Source organism: Rhinopithecus roxellana, chromosome 2 (genome assembly GCF_007565055.1).
Source record: "Rhinopithecus roxellana isolate Shanxi Qingling chromosome 2, ASM756505v1, whole genome shotgun sequence".
NCBI lineage: Eukaryota > Metazoa > Chordata > Mammalia > Primates > Cercopithecidae > Rhinopithecus > Rhinopithecus roxellana.
The window spans coordinates 161,603,705-161,628,949 of record NC_044550.1 but is presented as its reverse complement, the minus strand read 5'-3'; the positions used below and the strand labels follow the sequence as shown (position 1 = coordinate 161,628,949).

Here is a 25,245-nt window from a genome sequence, read left to right as displayed (position 1 = left end):
CTCTAGATATATGCATTTCAAAATATTTTTAGAAAGGGAAAAATATATTCTGAATGTTTGTCTTCATGTATAATATAAATTCAAATGAACACCAACAAACATGTTTACATACAAAAATACTTCTAGACAAAAGATGATTTTGCTATTTCATATATATTCAGTATATATAACTGAAGAACAGGCAGTCAGCTAGGACCCCACCTTGGGGGTGTGTTTCTAAAACATGTGAAAGCAGTCTATCCTGGCAGAAAGGATGAAAGCCCAAGATTCCTCCACACTAGGCATCCCTCATGGGCCCTGACTTCTTACTGCAGGACTTTTAAGAGGCTTCCAGGGCTCTGAACCACAGTCCTCAAGTCCTGCAACCTTCCTTCCCTAAAGCTGTTAAATGGCAGTCAGATTCTGCCTCTGCACTGTTAGACCTCTAAAATGAGGGTTTAGAAAACCCCTATGGAAGGCAGATTTTTTGTGGCTGTTTGATAAGGAAGGCATGTTGATTGACAAAACCCTTACGTCCAAAACACGCAGTGGCAGAAAACACCACTCAGTGTTTCACTTGCAGACAATTCAGGAAAGAGAAGTTCTCATCCTAAAATTATAGGGTCCACAATCTGGAATTGTTTTACCACTTACAGCAATACTTCCCGGATTAGCAGATTAGAGTCTCTCCTCTACCACCATGCTATATGGAACCATTCCACAGGATATTTTAAACATATATACTAATGGAAAATTTTTAAAGATGGGTAGAAACTCCTGAAACTCTGTCTTTGTTTTGTTGTTCTTTTTATTATTATACTTTAAGTTCTAGGGTATATGTGCACAACATGCAGGTTTGTTACATATGTATACATGTGCCATGTTGCTGTGCTGCATCCATTAACTCGTCATTTACATCAGGTATATCTCCTAATGCTATCCCTCCCCACTCCCCCTCCCCACAATAGGCCCCGGTATGTGATGTTCCCCTTCCAGTGTCTAAGTGATCTCATTGTTCAATTCCCACCTATGAGTGAGAACATGCAGTGTTTGGATTTTTCTGTTCTTGCGATAGTTTGCTGAGAATGATGGTTTCCAGCTGCATCCATATCCCTACAAAGGACATAAACTCATCTTTTTTTATGGCTGCATAGTATTCCATGGTGTATATGTGCCACATTTTCTTAATCCGGTCTGTCACTGATGGATATTTGGTTTGATTCCAAGTCTTTGCTATTGTGAATAGTGCTGCAATAAACATATGTGTGCATGTGTCTTTATAGCAGCATGATTTATAATCCTTTGGGTATATACCCAGTAATGGGATGGCTGGATCAAATGGTGTTTCTAGTTCTAGATCCTTGAGGAATCGCCACACTGTTTTCCACAATGGTTGAACTAGTTTCCATCCCACCAACAGTGTAAAAGTGTTCCTATTTCTCCACATCCTCTCCAGCACCTGTTGTTTCCTGACTTTTTAATGATTGCCATTCTAACTGGTGTGAGATAGTATCTCATTGTGGAAACTCCTGAAACTCTTATTTTAATATCACTTACATGATCTTGGTTAAAAATACGTTTTTTAAAAAAGATTATTTCTGTTAATAAAGCCTGCCTCTTGTTTCTTTTTCTTTCTTTCTTTCTTGCCTCTGATAGATGAGTAACATGCTTAAGAAGGTACTATTTTGTTTTACTGTTTATTGGTCAATAGTTATTAGGCTTTAATTAGCTGCTTCTGTCCACTGCCACCTGAAGGACAGGTGTTATGTCCTCATGTATCTGTAATGCCTGGGCATTGAATTACAGATGTCTCCAGCTCCATGAGGAATGTCCTGCCTTGTCTTTTGGCCCATTTCATTTTACGAGGAAGATTGTTAGTTAGCTTTGAATCTAAGAAGTCATCAGTCTGAATGTCACCTGCATAATGGGAGCTAGCTCCACTCTTTGCAAATCTATAAAATCCACAAGTTGCTTCTTACAGTATATCTCTGGAATTTATTTCTGGTGGGTTGGGGCTGTCTCAGTACAGCTTTTCTTTTTTGTTCTTGTGTTTTGTTTTTGAGAGAGGGTCTTGCTCTGCCACCCAGCTGGAGTGCAGTGGCACAATCACGGCTTGCTGCAGCCTCAACCTCTTCAGCCCAAGCGATGCTCCTACCTCAGCCTCGCAAGTACTGGGACCACAGGCATGTGCCACCAGGCACAGCTAATTTTATTTATTTATTTATTTATTTGTAGAGTTGAGGTCTCATTTTGTTGCCCAGGCTGCTCTCAAACTCTTGGGCTCAAGTGATCCTCCAGCGTCAGCCTCCCAAAGTGCTGAGATTACAGGTGCGAGCCACTGCGCCTGGCCAGTGTAGCTTTTCAAAGGCAACATAAACCCATTCAGTTTTTTATACATGTTTACATTAGAGGTCAAAGAATTGAACCAGTCAAGAACCTTTCCAATTTTCTGTTGAATCAAACTGAATAGTCAGCTCCACCTTAATTTTTTCATCATAAATGACCCAAATTCTTTCAGTATTTAACTTGTTCTTGGCACTTCTTAGATCACTAACATAGCATACTACTCATCTTTAAATTCCTGTTTCACACCATAAAATGGCATCTTGGTGACCTAGACAAGTATTGAAGACTAAATGCTTACCATGTGTATGCTAGGTGTATATAAGGAATATTCAAATACAGGCCTCAAGAAGCACTGCTTATAGAGGCAAGTGACTCAACAGAACATTCCAATCAAAGTGGCAGAAAAAGCTTTAGACACACTTTTTTTTTTTTTTTTTTTTTTAACTTGGAAGGCCAATAATCAGTACTGATTCAAGATTGTTGTTGTTCTTTTGGACAGTGCCTATAGCTGCCTCTCTTAAATGCTCCCACAGCACTGTAGGTCTCAAGTCCCTGATTGCTTATTAATGTTCCCCTGTAGACTAAAAGTTCTTTTGGAGGATTCTTTCATACTCATTTATCCAGAGTGCTGGAATTTTTCAGACTCCCAACAAACATTTTTCAAAACTTGGATGAATGAGTAAATGAAATAGGTTAGAGGAATAAGGATGAATTCAACTGTGTGCTTTCTTGCACATCATGCTTGTTTTATAATTCTCCATATTTCCACAATTACAATTACTTCTGGATTGACCATTCTACATTAGAAATCTGTGATACACCTACACCAAAGCCGTATGAGCTTACCTCTTTCACTTAGTTATATATTTGTCGTAACTTTTATTAGGTAGCTACTGTATCTTGGCACTATGCTCAGCAGTAGGCAGTTATGATTGTGATGATGTTAAGATTTAGATGTCAAGGAACATTTTATGAGAATATATAGGAGGCTTCTGGAGATGTCTCCATCCTAAATAACCCCTACAACCACTACTCCAACTTCTTAGGGTATAGTAATCAAATTTGAAATAGAAGCCACAGTTCAGCCCCAATATAAGGGGCAGACAAGAACAATTGGGATAATCTAGATTCTATTTGAGGTCATAAAAAGTAATGAAATGTTTTCCATTGCCTCATTCATTCACTCATTTGTTAAACACTTACTATGTGCCAAGTAGTATTCTCCATACTGGAGATAAAAAAACAAAATCCCTTAAAAGTCAGGAATCTTACTTTGTGAGAAAGACTGAGAAAACAAATATACCACAATGTCAAAAACATTTTCAAGCACTGCCTCTAAATTCTATTTTAAAATCATTATTTTTTTTTTAACAGAGTCTCACTCTGTTGCCCAGGTTGGAGTGCAATGGCTCAATCTCAGCTCACTGGAACCTCCGCCTCCCAGACTCAAGTGAGCCCCCTACCTTCGCCTACCAAGTAACTGGAACTACAAGCACGCATCACTACACTTGGCTGTTTTTTTGTTTGTTTGTTTGTTTTATAGAGACAGGGTCCCACTATGTTGCCCAGGCTGGTCTCAAACCCCTGGGCTCAGGTGATCCTCCTGTGTTGGCCTCTCAAAGTGCTGGGATTACAGGTGCGAGACACTGTGCCCAGCCCCAAAAATTAATTTTTAAAATAAAATTTTCAGTTTGTTCTGAAATCCCTTAAAATGTAACCAACTATGCAAATATTTTTATACAAAAAAATCATTTTAAAATATTTAAATACCCACTCCTTTTCATGTTATTTTTGTCAGTAGCAGCTTTAGCAGGGGAAATGACAATATGTGTGTAAAGGAAATTTACATTCATTCTGTTTTATCTGCTTTGAGTTACTTTTTAAAAGTCTGGGAATTGGTGGCTAGATGTAGTGGCTCACGCCTGTAATCCCACTGCTTTAGGAGGCCAAAGTGGGAGAATCACTTGAGCCCAGGAGTTTGAGGGTACAGTAAGCTGTATTTGTGCCACAGCACTGCAACCTAGGTGACAGAATAAGACCCTGTCTCAAAAAAAAAAAAAAAAAGTCTGGGAATTATTTGCTCATCTTGGTTCTCAGAGCCTCTTTTTTCCTTTGAGATCCACTACTACTAGTTATTACAGTGCTTATGAACTTGAAACATTTTAACACATCAATATAGATCCATAAATTTGCTGCCCATTTAACGTGAGTTGCTTAAGATTTGCATTTGAGATGTTAGATTTTCTGAGGCCACCCCCCAGCCTGCACACTTAAAACCACCACCAAAATACACACACAACTCTATTGCCTAATTCTAGCCTCATCAATCGGAATTAGTACATCACAGTTTAATTTTCACAGATTATTTCATTAATGTAGTAGTTTCCATATTATTGCTTACTTGTTGACTACTTTCTTTCAATCCTGTCAAATATATTTTAAGTATTTTAATAAGTCGGTCTAATTTTCAAACTACAAATTTAATTTAAATAAAGCTGCAGGGACACCAGGACATGACAGCTTTGTAAGGAGTCAATCATATTCCCAAATCATACATTTCATGCATGTTGACTGTGGAATCTGAACACGTACTTTCTCTCTTGTAATCATATATAAACTCCATGAAGTCTTTCTTTTTGAAGTTTGAGTCTCAGGAAGATGAGAAATTACTTCAAGCAACTGAGAAATTTCAAGCTGAATGTGCCTTAAAGTTTCCAAATCGTCAGTGTCTTACAACAGTAATTGATATAAGTGGAAAAACTGTTTTTATCACACGTTACCTCAAACCTTTAAACCCTCCTCAGGAGCTCCTTAATGTCTACCCCAATAATCTACAGGCAACTGCAGTAAGTATTTCATAGTCAATAAGTGCTGTGCTAAAACTGTTTTCACATTTCAATATATTGCCATTTTAATTACCATATTTCATAGTGCTTAAGATATTAACTATATCAAGATCATTAACGATAAAAGTAATGACTAAAACATTTTTATTAACATGGGGTTTTCTTCCTTTAGAAAAGTCTGAAGGCAGCCGGGCAGTGGCTCATGCCTATAATCCCAGCACTTTGGGAGGCCAAGGCAGGCAGATCACTTGAGGCCAGGAGTTTGACACTAGCCTGGCCAACATGGCGAAACCTCGTCTCTACTGGAAATACAAAAATTAGCCTGGTGTGGTGGTGCATGCCTGTAGTCCCACCTCCTTGGGAGGCTGAGGCCTAAAAATAGCTTGAACCCAGGAGGCAGAGGTTTCAGTGAGCCAAAATCACGTCATTGCACTCCAGCCTGGACGACAGAGCAAGACTCTGTCTCAAAAAAAAAAAAAAAAAAAAAAAAAAAGTCTAAAGGTACCAGGGATGATAATAATCCTTAGTTCACTGTTTCAACAAAAAATTATTGAGTGCTTACTGTGTCCCTGGAACTATGTTTCCATATGTTGGAAAAGTAACATATGGAAAATACTTCACATTTCCAAAATGTATTACATAAACATGTTTTCATTGTGTAGTCTCAATAACTCTGTTACGATTTGAACTGATACCTCTGACTTCAGAAGTTATACACATTCAACTGTATTAAGATAACTATTCAGTATTATGCCTAATGCTATATATACACTGAGTTCAAATTAAGCAAAAATTATTTCAAATATTTAAGTATTTTCAGCATTTAGACCATTATTCCAAAGTACTTCCACACTGGGCCATTAAATATGTATGCACCATTCTCTGGCTTCAGAGCACCATACCCATCACAAACTTGTGTGAATCAGAAGCCATATGTTAACCAGGCTAATTTTACATGGATACCATAACCCATAACTGCCTTTGGAGAGTCGATAATATAGGGAGTTATTGCTACTAATAGTCACTAATATAGTAATTTAGAAACAAGGTAATGATATATTGTAGATATAGATGTATCAAAAAACCCCACTTTGTGTTCTACATTTCATTTGCTTTTTATATTACTCAATTTTTATAGAAAACAATAATAGGAACTTCTAGTCTACCTAGCATAGTAAACGTACAGAAAACGTCTCCCAGTAGAGAACACTTAAGAGTGATGAATAAAATATCTAATAAGTCATGGCTGAAATGAAAGTAAAGTGAAAGGGAAAATATAAGAGACAAGAAATAAGAAAGCAAGATTCTACAAGGATGAAAGCTTTAAACAGTGTTTGCTCTCAGGTCATCTGATAATTCCTAATGACTATAGCTGGGTTTCAATGAGCCACAAGACTGTGGAAGACAGGGATAATGCATGAGGCTAGAGCAGCCTGGAAGATTGAATTAGAGACTCAAATACACAGTTGGGACTCTTCAGGATAATACTGTCAATGGATAAACTAGGAAATGCCCTGTCTTCAGAAGAAACCCTGCCTGTCTCAGTCTTGACTTTGGATGGAAGAGAAAAAAAGAAAATTTTCTAACCCCCACTCTGTATTTACTCACATTTGAGACTGGAATTTATACCACCTGTATAACCCAAAAAAAACCTCAACTGAAAATCTAGTTGAAAGTATTTCCTGTTGGTAATGCCCCTAGATCCCTGTCAAAAGCAAACACAAATACCACAAATATTCCTAGAAGAATGCCCCTTTAACTCAGCCTCAAAAAAATTCCACAGAAAAAAATTCCAAGCAACATGAACATACAATGAAAGATCATCAATGAAGAAGTAAGTCACCATAAAGAAGGTAAGAGTTCACTCACAAAAACAGCAAACTGAAGAATCAGGCCCTAGTAACTTCAGACAGGAGAATTATTGGATATAAAATATAAAATAGACATGTTTAATATGTTTAAGAAATTTGGGGAATTTAAAGTATAATTAAAAAACAATAGAGCATTGTAATTGACAGGCAGATTTTTTAAAGTACGAAATGGAACTTATAACAATAAAAGATATAATAGTTAAAATTAGGAATTAAACAGGTTAAACAAAACATTGAATACAGTTAAATAAGAGGTAAATTACATACAGTTAAATACAGAGAGAATTATTGAACTGGAATACACATGCAAAGAAATTACTTGGAATATAGCACAGAGACTCTAAACCCAAATTAAGTAGAAGGGAAGAAATTATAAAAATAAGAGCAGAAATAAACAAAGTAAAGACGTAAAAATGCAAAAGATCAATGCAACAAAGAGCTGATTTTTAGAAAAGATAAACAAAATCAACAAACCTTTAGCTGGAATAAGAAAAAAGAGAGATGAGTTACATAAAATCAGAAATAAAAAATGAGACACTGCAACTGATACCACAGAAATGCAAATGATTATAAGAGACTTATTTGAACAACTACACACCAAATTATAAAACTTGGAAGAAACAAGTAAATCTATGAAAATATACACCTTAACAAGACTGAATCATGAAGAAATATACCTGAACAGAACAATAACAAGTAATGAGATTAAAGCAGTAATGAAAAGTCTCCTATCAAAGAAAAGTCTAGGACCTGATGGTTTCACTGCTGAATTCCACCAAATATTTAAATAAGGACTAACATCAATTCTGCTCAAACTATTCCAAAAAAAAATTAAAGAAGAGGGAACTCTGTTAAAGTCATTTTATGGGGCAACATTATCCCGATACCAAAACCAGAGGCATAACAACAACAAAACTATAGGCTTATATTCTAGGATAAACACAGCTCTAAAAATCCTCATGATTTTTAAAAATACTGCCAAACAAAATTCAATAATATATTTTTAAAAATCATGCAACATGGTCAAGTGGGACTCATCCCAGGGATGCAAGGATGGTTCAACACAGGCAAATCAGTAAGTGTGATGCATCACATTTATAGAATCAAGGACAAAAACCACTTAATCATTTCAACAGATGGTAAAAAAGAATTCAATGGAATTCAACATCCCTCATGATAAAAACTCAACAAATTGTGTATAGAAGGAACATATTTCAACACAATAAAGGTCATATATGACAAACCCACAGCTAACATCATACTGAACAGTGAAAAGTTGAAAAGTTTTCTTCTAAGATCTGGAACAAGACAAGGATGCCCACTTTCTACAACTCTATTCAACATAGTACTGAAAGCTGTAGCTAGAGCAATTAGGCAAGAGAAATAAATAAAGGGCATCCAGATTGGAAAGGAGGAAGTCAAGTTGCTCTCATTTGCAGGTGACGTGATCATAAATTTAGAAAACCCTAAAGACCCCATCAAGAAACTGTTAGAACTAATAAATAAGTTTAGTAAAGTTGCAGGAAACAAAATCAACATATAAAATTTAGTAGTGCTTCTATACACCAATAATAAACTAGCTTTAAAAAATCAAGAAGCAATCCCATATACAGTAGCTACAAAAATTTGTAAGATACCTAGCGATACACTTAACCTATGAGGTGAAAGATCTCTGCAATGAAAATTACAAACACTGGGCCGGGCGTGGTGGCTCGTGCCTGTAATCCCAGCACTTTGGGAGGCCAAGGCGGGCAGATCACGAGGTCAGGAGATCTAGACCGTACTGGCTAACACGGTGTAACCCTGTCTCTACTAAAAATACAAAAAATTAGCCGGGCTTGGTGGCGGGCGCCTGTAGTCCCAGCTACTCAGGAGGCTGAGGCAGGAGAATGGTGTGAACCCGGGAGGCAGAGCTTGCAGTGAGCCAGGATCGTGCCACTGCACTCCAGCCTGGGTGACAGAGCGAGACTCCGTCTCAAAAAAAAAAAAAAAAAGAAAATTACAAACACTGATGAAAGAAATTGAGGAAGGCACAAATAAATGGAAAGATATCCTGTGTTCATGGATTGGAATAATTAATATTGTTAATATATCCATATTACCCAAAGCAATCTACAGATTCAAAATACCAAGACATTCTTCACAGAAATAGAAAAAAAAAATCTTAAAATTCATATGGAAATGACAAAAGATCCCAAATAGCCAATGTAACCTTGATTAAAAGAACAAAGAACTGGACGTATCACACTACCTGACTTCAAAATATACTACTGCAGTAATTAAAACAGCATGGCACTGGTCTAAAAACACATATAGGCCAATGGAAGAGGATAGCAAACCCAGAAATAAATCCATGCATTTACAGCCAACTGATTTTTTGACTCAGGCACCAAGAACACACATTGAAAAAAAGGACAGTCTGGTCAATAAATGGTGCTGGAAAAATGATATCCATGGGCAGAAGAATAAAACGAGAGCCCCCCATCTCTCACCATACACAAAAATCAACTCTAAAAGGATTAATGAATTAAATGTAAGAACTGAAACTACAAAACTATTAAAAGACAAAACAAGGGAAATACTTCATGAAATCTGGGGAGGATTTTTTTAGTAAGACCTCAAAAGCACAGGCAACAAAAGCAAAAACAGACAAATGAGATTACATCAATCTAAAAAGCTTCTGCACAGCAAAGGAAACAATCAGTAGAGTCAAGAGACAACCTGTAGGAGATAATATTTGCAAACTGTGTCTAACAAGGGGTTAAAATCTAGAAAATGTAAGGAACTGAGGCAACTCAATAGCAGAAAACCCCAAATAGTTTGATTTACAAATTAGCAAAAGAGCTGAATTGATATTTCTCAAAAGAAGACATACAAATGTCCAACAAACATATGAAAAAAATGTTCAATATCACTAATCATCAGAGAAATGCAAATCAAAACCATGAGATACCACCTCACTCCAGTTAAAATGGCTCTTTTCAGAAAGACAAAAAATGACAAATGCTGGCAAGGGTCTGAAGAAAGAGGAACTCTTATACACAGTTGGTAGGAATGCAAATTAATACAGTCAATACTGATAAATAGTATAGAGGGTCCTCACAAATTAAAATCAGAACGACAATGTGATCTGGCAATCCCATTACTAGGTATATATCCAAAGGAAATGAAATCAGTATATCAAAGAAGTATCTGCACTCACACGTGTATTGTAGTGCTATTCACAATAGCCAAGATATGGAATCAAGCAAAGTACCCATCTATGGATGAATGAACAAAGAAAATGTGGTATATATACACAATGGAATGCCAATCATCCACAAAACAGAATGAAATTCTGTCATTTGCGACAACATGGGTGAACCTGGTGGGTGTGTTAAGTGAAATAAACCAGGCACAGAAAGACAGGCACAACATGATCTCACACATATGTGGAATCTCAAAGTAGAGAGTAGAATAGTGTTTACTGGAGGCTGGGGAGGGAAGGCAGGAGTGGGGATGGAGAGAGGATGTTCAACAGGTACAAAGTTTCAGTTAGGAAGAATGAGTTCTGGTGTTCTATTACACAGTATGATGACTATAGTTAATAATAATGTATAGTGTATTTCCAGCTAACTAGAAGAGAGGATTTTGAATATTATCACCACAAAGAAATGATAAATGTTTAAAGTGATGGATATGCCAATTACCCTGATTTCAACATTATACAATGAATGTATAAGCGCATTGAAACGTCACACTGTTTTGGTTCCCAAATACTATTGGGAACCACATGTCTTGGTTCCCAAGTACTATCATCCTCTCAACCAGGGCTCCTTAGAGAAGTGACTGCTTTCAAGACTGGGCCAAGTGAAAATTCAAGATGATTCTAGAGAGTTTTGTTACATCAGAAAGTAAAGTACTGCAAAATGAAAGAGAAAAAAAACGACTTGTCAAAGGGACACAGTTTCTTCATCTGTAAAGGATGGGTAACAACAATAACCTTCCATATAGGATGTTTGGTGAGGATGGAGATGATATTAATACAGTATTTAGTAAGCATTTAGTGAGCATTCGTTTCATTTTGTACATGTAAATGTTTGTAATACCTGAGATTTAAGAAATGAGGTAGGGGATGCAGCATTTTGTTTTATTAGAAATTATTTTTGTAAAGATCATTTTGATTATACAGGAACTGGTGGCTCGATACGTGTCCTTGATTCCCTTCTTGCCTGACACTGTCTCATTTGGTGGTATCTGTGACCTCTGGAGCACATCTGATGTAAGTAGTTCTTCTTCACAGATTTACTAACTTGAGCTGACTTAATGAAATATTAGCTAACTGGCTTGCATAATTTTAAGTTCTAACATTCATTAGCCATAAAAATCTAATTGGCTGTTGTTTAGTAATATGAGCTAAATTTTGAAGTATTTTTTCTTCCTGATTCAATTTTCCCAAAGTTCAGAAGTTAACAAAAAATTAATTACTCAAACAAAATTTAAAAATAACACTTCAGGTGTCTTAATGCTGATTTACCCTCCCAGTATTACTGTAAAATTTCTTGGTTTTGTTCATGAAAATACCAAAATTACATTCTATGTTATAATTAGAAATGATATACTCCTTAATTTGTGGGCTTTGTAAGGCATGGCATATTATTATTTATTCAGTATGTACTTCTTGGTCACCACATACCAGATGCTATACTAAATTCTGGCTATAAGTGAAATAAACATAGTCTCTGCCCTCATGGAATTTACAATCTATATATGCTGCATAATCTTTCAAATAGATCATAGGTAGTATGAAACAAGCATATATTATCACAGGTATTAATTCTGCTTCTAGATCTCATGTTGTACTGCTTTTGCAAAAAATTGAACTGCATTATACAACTTCCTTTGAAGTATAGCCCTAAATTGAAGAAATTTAAGTGCACTTTACATTTTTTATTCCCCAATACATTTTGGCAACATAAATGTTGACAATTTTAGAGATAAAATTTCTACAACTGTGAGCCATCTATAAGAAGTTACTGAAAGACTAGAATTCGTGTACTCTAGAGCAGCAGTCCCCAACCCTTTTGGCACCAGGGACTAGCTTTGTGGAATACAGTTTTTCCATGGATGGGTCAGTGGTAGACTCAGGGATGGTTTCGGAATGATGGTTTCGGAATGAAACTGTTTCACCTCAGATCATCAGGCATTAGATTCTCATAAGGATTGCATGACCTAGATCCCTTGCATGTGCAATTCATAATAGGGTTTGCACTCCTATGAGAATCTAATGCCACCACTGATCTGAGAAGAGGCAGAGCTCACGGTGGTAAGTCTTGTTCACCTGCTACTCACCTCCTGCTGTGCAGCCCAGTTCCTAACAGGCCACAGACTGGCACTAGTCCACAGCCAGGGGGCTGGGGACCCTTGCTCTAGAGCTAGACTGACTGTACTACTTCCTAAGTGTCACCTTATTAATCTGTACTTCAACTTGCTCGTCTGTAAAATAGGCAAATAGGAGTACCTCCCTCAAAGGATTGTTCTAGAATTAAGTAAGTTTAATGAAGTAATATGCTCTAAAGATTGTTTAGCACATAATGAACTATATATACATTAAAAATAAAAATGAAACTTTGAAATTTGTGTCCCCGACCCTACCACAATCATAGTGACTATTGATTCTAGAAATCCATATCATCAATGTCAGAGAAAACGCCATGTCCACTAAAAGTGGTTTTTTAAAAAAATGAATTATCAACATAGTATCAAAATTTGGGGCAAGATTATAGGTCTTACACTTCAAGGCACTAATCTCAACTATGACATATTAGAATCCTGCACAACCAATCCAGAATAAAGCATTTAGTCATATGACATATTTTTTCTTTTTGTCAGCAATTTCTTGATCTCCTGGCAGGGGATGAAGAAGAACATGCAGTACTATTGTGTAATTACTTTCTGTCTCTGGGTAAGAAGGCCTGGCTGTTGATGGGCAATGCTATTCCTGAGGTAAGACCACGTAGGCTGCCTTTAACAGAGGAGTATACTTGTCTAATCGAGTTGTGTGTTCCAGATCACACACAGGACATATTTTCATAACAATCCTTTGGGTTGCTAGGAAAGTGGCCCACAGATGCCATAACAAGCAGAGAGAACTACCAGTGATAAGACATGAAATGGTTTTCAGTGGTCCTCAGGGCCCCATGCAACACTTCAGATTGTTTTTTGGCAAACCCGAACCCTTTACCATCCAAAGCCCCCGCCTAGCTCTGTCATTTTAGTATGGGCCTCTTCCCAACTATGTTCCCAAGAATTCAGATTCCCTTAATGATATGGTATTCTTCATGCTTTGCAATGAAGAGGATCCAAAGGAGTGTGTGTAGTAAGGTTAGAGATCTCTCCTTTCATGCCTAGTGCTTCTATAGGTATCTGCAGCTAGCCTGGCATGCAAAGAGGAATAAGCCAGATAAGGAGGAATGAAAAGAACATTAGCAGCTTTATTTTTATATTAACATTGTTATTTTTATTAGATTGGAGACTATTAGAATTTTTCCCAAGCCCACCACAAATATCCCTACATTTGGGATACAAATAGGTAAGTTTAGAAAATTCACATGGATTAAAGCAGTTTATCCAAAGAGGCCACAAGGCTCTAGGAATCCTTGGAAATTCGATAGCATGAGTTGCTGCAAGGCAGGTAATAAAGTAGTACCATATTCATATTCAAATTCATTCTCCATTATTATCTCCCAGATAGTCTGGTCCCAAAAGAACACTGGGCTTGGAAGTCACGAGGCTGAAGTTCAAGATTCTGTGCCCATTCCTCATTAGCTGTGTGACACTAAGTAGGTCACTCAACAACTCTGGGTTTTATAGGAAACTGGGATAATTTCTGCCCTGCCTTCCCCAGAAAACTGTTGTAAGCATCAAGTGAAATCATACACGGGGAATAAATGAATAAATTATCATTGTAAAAATAGAATCTAATAATACATAAGTATTCTGTGTAAAAAGTAGAAGTCCCTTGTCAGAAGACCCAGAATACCTTAACAAGACTTCTACTTCCCCAACCCTCAATTCCACTCCCCTCCCCAGGTACAGTCATTCTTAACTGTGTGGTACATATCCTTTAAAATCTACTATGCATTTACATAGTTACAAATGTTTACCAAGTGTAAGTTACTATATTAGAAATAAAAATATTTCTATTCAGACATAATCAGCCTTCTATAGACTTAAATGGCAGTCTTACTGACTCTAGGAAGAAAACGCCAGTGACTGCTTATTTCCACTAGTGACAGTTCTTCAGCCAATCTTAAGATATATTGGTTGAGTAAGATGATGACTATCCTTTTTTGGTCATTGTACTAGTACAGATGCAAGAATGTTGCAAAACTAAGCATTCAACTTTACTTTTAAATTCAGCATAACCTAGAACTTCAAAGTAGTTTTCACCATTAACCATGAAATTTCAGAAATTAGGGGTCCAAGTAAAATACTGAATTGTCTGTGCAAACTACTATTGGCCTTCATTGCATAAATAGTTGAAAACTAGTTTTAAGGGCCATTTTCTTTCAGGGTCCAACTGCCTATGTGCTAACTTGGGAGCAAGGTCATTATTTAATATGGAATCCCTGCAGTGGACATTTTTATGGACAATTTGATACATTCTGTCCCTTGAAAAATGTGGGCTGTTTAATAGGTCCTGATAATGTAAGTATTAATATTTCTTCTTAAATATGGTTAGCTATTGTTTCTTTTAAATAACTGACCTATCGATTTAAATATTTTGTGTACCAAAATATTTATATAAATGAATATATACACACACACACACACACACACACACACACACACACCAGTTAAAGAAATGCAGTGTCAAACACAGTGGTGGAACTGTGCTGAATAAAACTTTTGGTTCAATTAGTCACCTGACCTGCCTGAGAAGCAGAATGACAAAGCAGAATGACAAAGGAATACAGGATTTAGATTCAGAGGACCTGAGTTTGTGTTGGGTCTGCCTTAGTTTTCTCATCCAAAACAGAGTTTACAATTTCTAACTCACAGTGTTTTAAGAACTGAGGCAAATTTGTCACCTGAGCAGATTGGGTTTCTCTGTCTCTCTCTCTCTTTCTATTTTCAAGGGAGAGTCCCAGGTCTCACCTGACCTGCAATATCCCCAGGTAATTCTGGTTGCAGCCAGTTTTAAGGGCTGCGTGATTTTATTGTTAAGGGTATTAAAGTAGCGATTAAAAATATAAGTTATAGAGCTGGGCGCTGTGGCTCATGCCTGTAATCCCAGCACTTTGGGAGGCCAAGGCGGGTGGATCACCTAAGGTCAGGAGTTTGAGACCAGCCTGGTCAACATGGTGAAACCCCGTCTCTAATGAAAATACAAAAATTAGCTCGGCATTGTGGTGTGCCACTGTAATCCCAGCTACTTGGGAGGCTGAGGCAGGAGAACTGCTTGAACCCGGGAGGCGGAGGTTGCAATGAGCTGAGATGGAGCCAGTGCATTCCATCCTGGGCAACAGAGCAAGACTCTGCCTCAAAGAAAAATGAGTTATGGGATCAGACTGCCTCAGTTTAAACTCCAATTTTATCATTTACTAGTTGTGTGAGCTTGGGAAAGTCAATCTCTCATAGCTTCAGCTTCTTGGTTGGTAAAATGGAGGTAATATTAAAGTCATTACTTTAGAAATGTATGGTCATTACTTTATAGAGTAGTTGTGAGAAGTGAATGAGACAATTAATATTAAACACCTAACAGAGTAACAACTCTTTTAATTATTTTTTTTAATTTTTTTTTTCTGAGACAGAGTGTCGCTCTGTCACCTAGGTTGGAGTCCAGTGGTGCCATCTCAGCTCACTGCAATCTCCATATCCCGCATTCAAGCGATTCTCCTGCCTCAGTCTCCCGAGTAGCTGGGACCACAGGCATGTGCCACCTTGCCTGGCTAATTTAGTGGACATGAGGTCTCACCATGTTGACCAGGGTCATCTCAAACTCCCGGCCTCCTCAGCCTCCCAAAGTGCTAAGATTACAGGCATGAGCCACCGCACCCGGCAAATTATTGAATGATGGTTTTTATGTGCTTCTGTCTATAAAAACTGTTTGCACATCCATCCCAACATGCATATTTTTATGAATTATATATATTTTTGGATCAATATACCAAAAACTATTTTAAACATAAAAAGAAATAATTAGAAAATGTAATTTTTTCTTCCCATCCTCCTGAGGTATGCACCCTTCTCTGAAGACCATCAGTCTATTTTTTTTCTTTTTTTAGACGGAGTTTCGCTCTTGTTGCCCAGGCTGGAGTGCAACGGAGAGATCTCGGCTCACCGCAACCTCCGTCTCTCGGGTTCAAGCAATTCTCCTGCCTCAGCCTTCTGAGTAGCTGGGATTACAGGCATGCACCACCACACCCAGTTAATTTTGTATTTTTAATAGAAACGGGGTTTCTCCATGTTGGTCAGGCTGGTCTTGAGCTCCCGACCTCAGGTAATCTGCCTGTCTCAGCCTCCCAAAGTGCTGGGATTATAGGTGTGAGCCACCGTGCCCAGTCCCATCAGCCTATTTTTTTAAGCGTTACTGCTAAAATTAGAGATAATATATGCCAAGCACCCAGTAAAATATCTGTCCTTGATAAGTGTTCAGCAAATAGCAACTACAGCATTAATTACAAATGTAAAGAGCACAGTGGAACACTGTTCTCACGTTATTATTTTTAATTAAAGCCATTATCATAATCAAAAGTGATCTGCTAAGCCTCATCTACATTTAGGGGATCATTTTAAGGTCATTAGTAATCAAGCAGGGTTAACAGGCACTGAAAAAGCCTTCAAATAACTCTGTTATCTGTCAAAATTATTACCAGCTCTCAAAACAATTATTGTATAGTTGACTAATTCTCATAAAGCTAAGGTTTTGTGAGGAAGAAAGAATGTTATTTTCTCCTCTTCTCTGAGATGGGTAATAGTAGCTTATGATGTTATGCATCCCCTATTGTAGCTCTTCTAAACCTGCTCTAAGTCTTGGCCACTCAGCAGAGGACCTCCTCCTGGCTTTGTTGGCCTGACACTCTAAAACCTCAACTGCCCTCTACTCCACCACACTTCTTTGGATGTCAGTCTTTCTCCTCCTTTCATCCCTTTTCCAAGGAATAAGTCTCTTCCCTTTCAATTGTGCTTGTTTCCATTCCCATTCCATGCTCCACTATTCCATCCAACTAGCTCCTCTATTTTTTCTCTCTCCTTCTCTATCTATTGATATGCTCAGGGGTCCAACAATTCTAATACCCTTTTCCCAACCTGGCTATACACCCAAAACTGCATTGCCTTTCTTTCCTCTCCTCCCCAAGTTCTTCAAATACGAGTTATATCCCTTGCTTTCACTTTATAAGCACACTCAGACCTTAACTTACTATAATCTAGCTCTTCCTTCCTGACCATATTGCAGAAATTAAACTGAGAAGCACCATTGTCTTACTAATGAATAAATAAATCCAATAGCTGCTTCTCATTTTCACTCCTCTCCTTTTCTGTCATTTAACATTAAAATCGCTAACTTTCTTCATGAAAAAACACTTTCCCCCTCCGTAGTTTACTAATAAAGGATAGTTTGGTCTTCATTACTCTGCAATTGTTTCTTTCACTGGCTTTTCTTCCCACCCCTTAAAAATAGAAGTTCCTAAAGATTCTGTATTTAGATTCTTCTAGGACCACACCTATTATTATTAATTGTGGCTCTATCTAGTTTATCCTGGTAGAGAAGTCATAATTCTGTAACCAGCCCCAGAACCTTTCTCTTGAATTTTCAACTGTTTGCTAGATACCCAGGTGCCTTATCAAAATCTCAAACACAGCACATGCAAAACTCAAATCATTTCCCCCAAAACCAGGTCCCTTCCTGGCTTTCTATTTCTATGGATATCACTTATCCTGATTCAAACCCTAGAATTATTCCTGATTTTCCCTCTCCCTTACTTCATTCTACTTCAATCCTAATTATAGAGGACAAATCTTATAGATGCCATCTCTGCTATTTCCAAGGTCATGCCATTATGGTCTTGCCCTACATTTCTATAAATGACTAACTAAATAGTATCCCCAATTGAGTTCACTTTTTGATACACTGATACCTGATTACGCTTTCATCACTTTCTGGCTCAGAAAGTACTAGGGGAACTTCACTGCATACAGATTTAAGAGTAAACTTTACACCTTGGATTTCAAAGCCCCATGTATGCAGTGCAATTTCTCACTACTTTTCTGAACATTCCCTACTCTATAGCCAAATTGTAGTTCTTAAAGATCTTGTCTTAAGCCAATTTTCTGATTTGGATTCCAAGTCAAGGCCTCCTACCTTATTGGCTTCTACTTCTCTATGTCCTTTGCTACTTTTTCTGTATTCTCCAAACTTGAAACATTAGAGATCCTCAAAGTTCATCAAACCTCTTTTCTATCTATACTTCCTCCCAGGAAACACTATATGCCAGTGATTCCGAAGTTTATATCTCCAGCTCACCTAGCTCCCCAGAACTTCAGACTCAAATATCACCTACTCAGCATCCTCATTTGGATGTCAGACAGATAACTCAAACTTAAGATGCCCAAACTTGAACTCCTGATTCCCCTTTGCAGTCTTTCCCATCTCAATAAATGTCAATTCCATCAGTCCAGTTATTTAGGCCAAAATCCTTGGAGTCATCTTTGATTCCTCTCTCTCCTACATCCAAACCAAATCCTGCTGGTTCTACCTTCACAGTACACCCAGAGTTCAACCACATCTCTCCACTTTTACTGCTAGCATGTTCATTCAAGTCACTGTAGCTTTTACCCAGATTATTCAAAATAAGCATCCTAAGGTTTCACGATTTGACCCTCCTTCATTTGTCTAATCTCAAAACAGCAAAGAAAATTCCTGTTAAAATAACAGGCAAATTATGTCACTCCTCTACCCAAATACTCCAGTGACTTCCTATCTCACTTAAGAGTCAAAGCCTCAATCTTCAAAATGGCCCACGGGGCCTCCATGATCTGATACCCACCCTACCCACCTCTCTCCCCCTTCATCTGATAATGTCATTTCTTACTTGCTGTCTCCAGCTTGCTCATTCTTTAAAACCACTTCATATTCCTTGCTATTCCTCAAACATAACAAAGCACACTTTACATTTGCTGTTTCCTAGGCATAAATGACCACTGCCCCCTTACTGGATATCGTCATAGATTTCTCCCTCACTTCTTGCATTTCTGATGAAAAGTCATTTTTCCAGTTAGAACTTCCCTGCCTGCCTTAAAATGTTCCATTTTTGTTTCCTCCATAGCCCTTGCACAATTAACTATTGCCACAATAAAGACAGTAAAAACCCACCCCCAAACTAAATGGCTTCAAACATTTATTCTCAGGGATCTGAGTCAGCTGGGGAGGTTCTGCTAATTGAGGCTGGGCAACTCTGCTGCAAGTTGTGGTAGCAAGACAAGCTCTGCTTCTTACAGTAGATCTGTGAGTCAACTGGGAGAGCTCAGCTTCATGTGTGTTTATTCTGGCATGCAGTGCAATGACAATGGCAGAGGCACAAAAGGACAAGCAGAAACACACAAAGCTTCTTAAGCGTAGACTCAGAAGCCATGCACTGACTTCTGTCCCAGTCCACTGGCCAAAAGTCAAGGAATGCAAAAGTATACTTCTTCTCTTTTAGTGGGAGGAACTGGAAAGTAACGTGAGAAAGGGTACGCATATAGAAAGGAGTGCAGAATTGGGGCTAACGATACAATTTGCCACATCATGCAACATCATCTGATATCCCATGTGTTTACTTGGTTTTTGTTGTTGTTGTTGCTTTAGACAAGATCTTGCTCTGTCATCTAGGCTGGAGTGCAGTGGTGTGACCACAGTTCACTGGAGCCTCGAAATCTTGGGCTCAAGCAATCCTCCCACTTCAGCCTCTCAAGCATCTACAACTATAGGAACACACCACCACACCTGGCTACTTCTCAAAAAAAAAAAAACAAAAAAAAAAAACATTTTTTTAGAGATGGGGGTCTCACTATGTTGTCCAAACTAGTCTTGAACCCCTGGCCTCAAGTGATCCTCCCACTTTGGCCTCCCAAACTGCTGGGATTATGAGTGTGAGCCTCAGTGCCTGCCTGTTTGCTTATTTGTTTGCTATCTTCTCTTACTAGATACTCCATGAGGGTAAAAAATCTATTTCATTCACTGCTTTATCCCCAGTAATTAGAACTGAGCCTCAACATAGTAGGTAGCTGATTAAATATACTGAATGGACAGATTCATGTACATAGCTTTTCAGTATGACTACTGTATGCCAGGAGCTATGCTAGGTGCTAAAGATACAATGGTAAATACGGCACATAGTGAAAGTCCTCAGGACAAAAGTCTAACAGCCTAGTGTGGACATGAATAGCCAATTATAAACAATGTTAACTAATAATAATTTAAAAGTAGCTAACAATTATTGAGCATTTACTACATACCAGGCATTTTTCTGAGGTACAGATTAACTCACTGAATCAACTCAACCTTATGAGGTAGATAATATTTATTATCCCACTGTTATAGAGAAGGAAACTGAGGCATACAGAAGTGACATAAATCATCCAAGGTCACACAATTAGTAAATGTTGGAGCCAAAATTAAAACGCAAGTGGTCTGGTTCCAGAACCAACATGCTACGCTGCCTCACCAAGACAAGGGCTATCTCAGAGACTGCAGGTTGCTGTGGATGCAAAGAGATGAACACTCAATTCAATTAGGAGGCTAGGAAAAGAAGGGTCAGTTAAGGTTAGCCTAAGAAAGAAGTGGCCTTGGTTTTTATAACAAAAAACCACCTCACCTTATCAAATCTATAGTCAACACTAAGGTCCACCCCCAACTTCAGATAAAAAATGTGGAAAAATGGCCAATGACAACTGTATGCCACTGATTATAAAATGCACACAATTTTTGTAATCAAAAAATGACAAAAAGTGTGCAGCCTGTATGAACACTTGCTGTCTCTCTGCTGCCTCTGCCACACATACATCCATGCACACATACATGTGTATGTATATATACTAACATATATGCTAATATAGTCTTGTATTTCTTAGATTTGGTTTAATATTCAACGATATGATTCTCCACTAAGGATAAATTTTGATGTCACCAAGCCCAAGCTGTGGAAATCTTTCTTTTCAAGAAGCCTTCCATATCCTGGCCTTTCCAGTGTTCAGGTATAAATCTTTTATTAACAATTAAATGTAGACAAAGTAAAAGACAGGAAATCTTTTACTGGCTTACAAGATATTTTTTACTCCTGGGTAGTCTAGAACAGTATTTATCAAATGCATCTGAGCTCAGCTCACAACAAGAAACGTATATATATGTGTACATATATGTGAAAGGACCAGTATATACATCTTACACATATGTGGAAGTTTTGATATAAAAAGTTTCATGACATAAAAAGTACCACAAAATGTATTCCATCTAAATTTTTTAAATGCTCATCTCAATTTACTAAATAGATTTCATGATTTTTAATGAAACATCAAGTTAAACTGCAGGGTGTGATCCACTAGGGGCTCATAAAATTAACTTACAGGGTCCTGACCAGTAGTAGATTGTAAGTAGTAAGCATAAGCAGTTTACTAAAACTTTTTTTCATTCGATAGATACATGTACGTGTGTACTAGGTTTGTAATAAAATGTATTTTATGCTCTGAATCTACCTTTCAGAAAATGCTTTGACCCTAGAGAAATTCTCCCGTATGTGTATAACGTGATGTATATATACAACATTTTAAATAGAAGCATTGCTTGAAATAGCAAAAGAGTTGGAATGACAGAAGAGAAAAATTATGTTACATGATGGAATATTTTACAGCAGTTAGAACAATCAGCATTAATGAATCTTAGTAATAAGCCCTCTAAAAATATGTTTGTTGCTGCCGTTAAATATAAAGTTAAGGGAGAAAGCACAAGTTGCATGTTCATAAAACAATTAGATAAAGTTTAGAAACATACAAAACAATAAAATGTTTAGGGGTACATGTATCTGTAATAAAAACATAAACACATTGTATTAATGAAGACAGGAATTTTTATTCATAGCCAAATCCCTATCCCTCTCACCTATGAAAGTGCCTAGCACACAGCAGGTAATCAGTACTTGTTGAATGAAGGGGTGCTAAAACAAATTCAGGTCATGGCTACTTCTGTGTTAAGAGAGAAGAAAAATGAAACTGAGAAAGAACTACAGAGCACTATATTATGATGTTTTACTTATGGTGGTTCATGTGTCCATCAGCAGCATGCATTATATTATTTTCTGTATCTTGATGTCTGAGATTTCATTGATTTTTTGAAAGATTTTTAAAATGGACAGCTGTTCAAATTAACTGTAGGTGATTTTTATACTTTCTGAACTATTTTCTCTTCTATAGCCTGAAGAGCTAATTTACCAGCGCTCAGACAAAGCGGCTGCAGCTGAGCTACAAGACAGGTAACGTAACATCCATAAATCCACATGTAATCTGTCACTAGGAGTATAATACCAAACTTTAAACCACTGTCAGCCTGAATGAATGTGAAACAATTTAGGCAACTTAACTTTAATTCATGTTTATAGATTCCAAACACAGATGTGATCTCTAAATCCCATGACTCAAAAGGAACCTTTAGCATCACCATGCTGTGGAACCAACCAGAGTGGAACACCAGTAATACATACTTCTACAGAGACTTCACTTTGAGTGAAACATGAGTTTAACATCATGTTATAGGTGTTGTTGAGGTACATCATAATCCTTAGCTTAAATATACCTCTTTGGTCCTATTGAACTGCAGCTAGTTTATGGACCTAACACATGGAGAAGATCAGTAAGAGCCTATGTGAGTCTCCATAATTCTTATAACCCTGTAAAATAGAAATTATTCTCCTGGTTTCACAGTGTGAAAATTGAGGGTCAGAGAGGTCCACATACTTGTTTAAGTGTTAAAGGGGGCTTCTGAGCCCAGCCCAACCTTTCTGATTTCAAGGCATGTGTACTGTTTCTACTGAAGCTGTGTGACTCCTCTTGAGGCATTATTACTAGAAAATATTGGTTTACTCTCATTTACTCTCAATTTCTCCATAATGCCTTATTCAAGATCCCCAACTAGGACAACTAATCGCCAAACATTTTGTTTTTTTCTGATAGCTTCAACATGCTATTGATTGGACCCAAGTCATTTATTTCTCCAATATTAAAATGCCTGACAATTCGTCCATACTTTCTTGTGCAGACCGTCTTGAAACCCAAAACAAAGATGTATTAAGTGCCAAAAAAGAAATGATCCCTATGACTACTGAACAACGAGAAGCTATCTAGGTCTCTAAACCCATGCAATTAGTTAGGGAATGTACAAGAGGCTTTGAATCCCAGCTCCTTTGCCTTAGTCAAATCACTTATCCTGCCTCAAACTGTCCTCTCATCTGTAAAATCAGGACAATATCCCTACCTCATAAGGTTATTAGTGAGATTAAATAAAAATCTACAAAGAGCACTTCGTGCAGTATCTAGTAAATAATGGCTCAATAAATAGTAGCTATTTTCCTTCATTCTATGCTTAAACTTCACACCCTATGAACCCAATACCTGTACTTATCACAAATAAAGTTTCCATGATGTTGGTATTTTAAAGGCAGTTTTAAGGCAATTTAGAAAAAAAAATCCATCATCATGAATAGAATTCACTATTCATGATATGAATAAATCACAAGACACTAACAGCCCCACAAACACTTGAGGCTTTCAACATAAGCCCTACTTCTTATGCCTGTGTCTACTTCATCTGTCTGCACATATGCTACCAATAAGTATAGTCGTACAGTACAACATTTCAAAAAACATTTCATGGCCACGTGCAGTGGCTCACACCTGTAATCTCAACACTTTGGGAGGCCAAGGCTGGAGGATCGCTTGAGCCCAAGAATTTGAGACCAGCCTGGGCAACATAGCAAGACCATGTCTCTACCAAAAAAGAAAAAAAATAGCCAGGCATAGTGGCATGCACCTGTGGTCCCAGCTACCAAGGAGGCTGAGGTGGGAGGATCACTTGAGCCCGAGAGTTGAGGCTGCAGTGAGCTGTGATTGTACCACTACACTCCAGCCTACAAGAGAGCAAGATCCTGCCTTTAAAAAAAATTAATAATAATAAACTTTTGCTGCATGTATTGAATTTTGCTATCCCCAAGTCATTCAGAACTCCCTCTTCTGTGCTTCTGTGTTACATTTCAAGCATCTGTTATAGCTCTTAGGATACACATGCTTTCTATTTATAGGCCTATTTCCCATCTCAACTCATATACAACCCTTAAGGACAGGACTGTATGTTAATTCTGAACCTCCAGGGAGTAGCCATTAGACATTAATTATGCCTGGAGGATCACAACTCCATCAACAAAAATGTAGTTACACAATCATCTGAATCCCCACTACATACAACATACATTTTTTAACAAGGGAAAAGTGAGTCACCAAAAAATGGAGTTTATGTTTTGTGACCAGGATTGAAAAAATACTAAAAGAAAAAATCATGGACTGGAGGCCACGCCATCTGACTCGGTGGAATAGATATTGTACCTCTACTCTGCGTCACTTCTTGCCTCTGTTAGAAAAAAGTCAAGGAGAAGATGTAGAAGATGACCACAGAGCAGAACTGCTAAAGCAGCTGGGAGACTACAGGGTAAGTTACAAATGGATCCTAAACTGACTGTGGATTTCCTTGTTTCAAATTGGAAATTAGCCAATAACAGGTTTCTGGAATCAAAAGACCCACATTGCTCCCAGAAGTACATATTTAAAGCAGCATAAACTAAAAACTGTGATTATAAGTTTTAAACCTCAATAATCACTAAATAGCAAAATACCACCATTTTTCATGTAAGTATCCCATGAAAAATACCTTTTATGAAATACATTTACGTATCAAATAAAATGAAAACATCTGGCTAAATCATGTTAGACTCAACTGTGCATAAGAATCAAAACACTCTAGAACAGTTTTTTTTAAGGATATAAGGTTTTACACTGATTGCTTTTCATTGCTAAGAAAGGTGGTTATTAACAGACGATATACCCTCTCTACTGCCTGCTTGTAGTACTGTGTTCACATGCTATAGCTGGATAATAAAACCTAGAAAGCAGACTTGTAACTAAGACTTAACAGTAAG

The 25,245-nt window shown here is 37.5% G+C and overlaps 1 protein-coding gene across 1 annotated transcript in view; it reads left to right on the top strand.

Annotated features, from left to right (window-relative positions):
• The window catches only part of CC2D2A (coiled-coil and C2 domain containing 2A), a 134,845-nt gene that overhangs the window by 108,179 nt on the left and 1,421 nt on the right, over window positions 1-25,245 (top strand). The window contains exons 30-36 of the mRNA XM_010358116.2: window positions 4,968-5,171; window positions 11,214-11,303; window positions 12,914-13,027; window positions 14,597-14,731; window positions 21,140-21,262; window positions 22,475-22,533; window positions 24,581-24,758. Of these exons, the coding sequence (XP_010356418.1) occupies window positions 4,968-5,171; window positions 11,214-11,303; window positions 12,914-13,027; window positions 14,597-14,731; window positions 21,140-21,262; window positions 22,475-22,533; window positions 24,581-24,758 (903 nt within the window). The remainder of the gene's footprint in view (window positions 1-4,967; window positions 5,172-11,213; window positions 11,304-12,913; window positions 13,028-14,596; window positions 14,732-21,139; window positions 21,263-22,474; window positions 22,534-24,580; window positions 24,759-25,245) is intronic.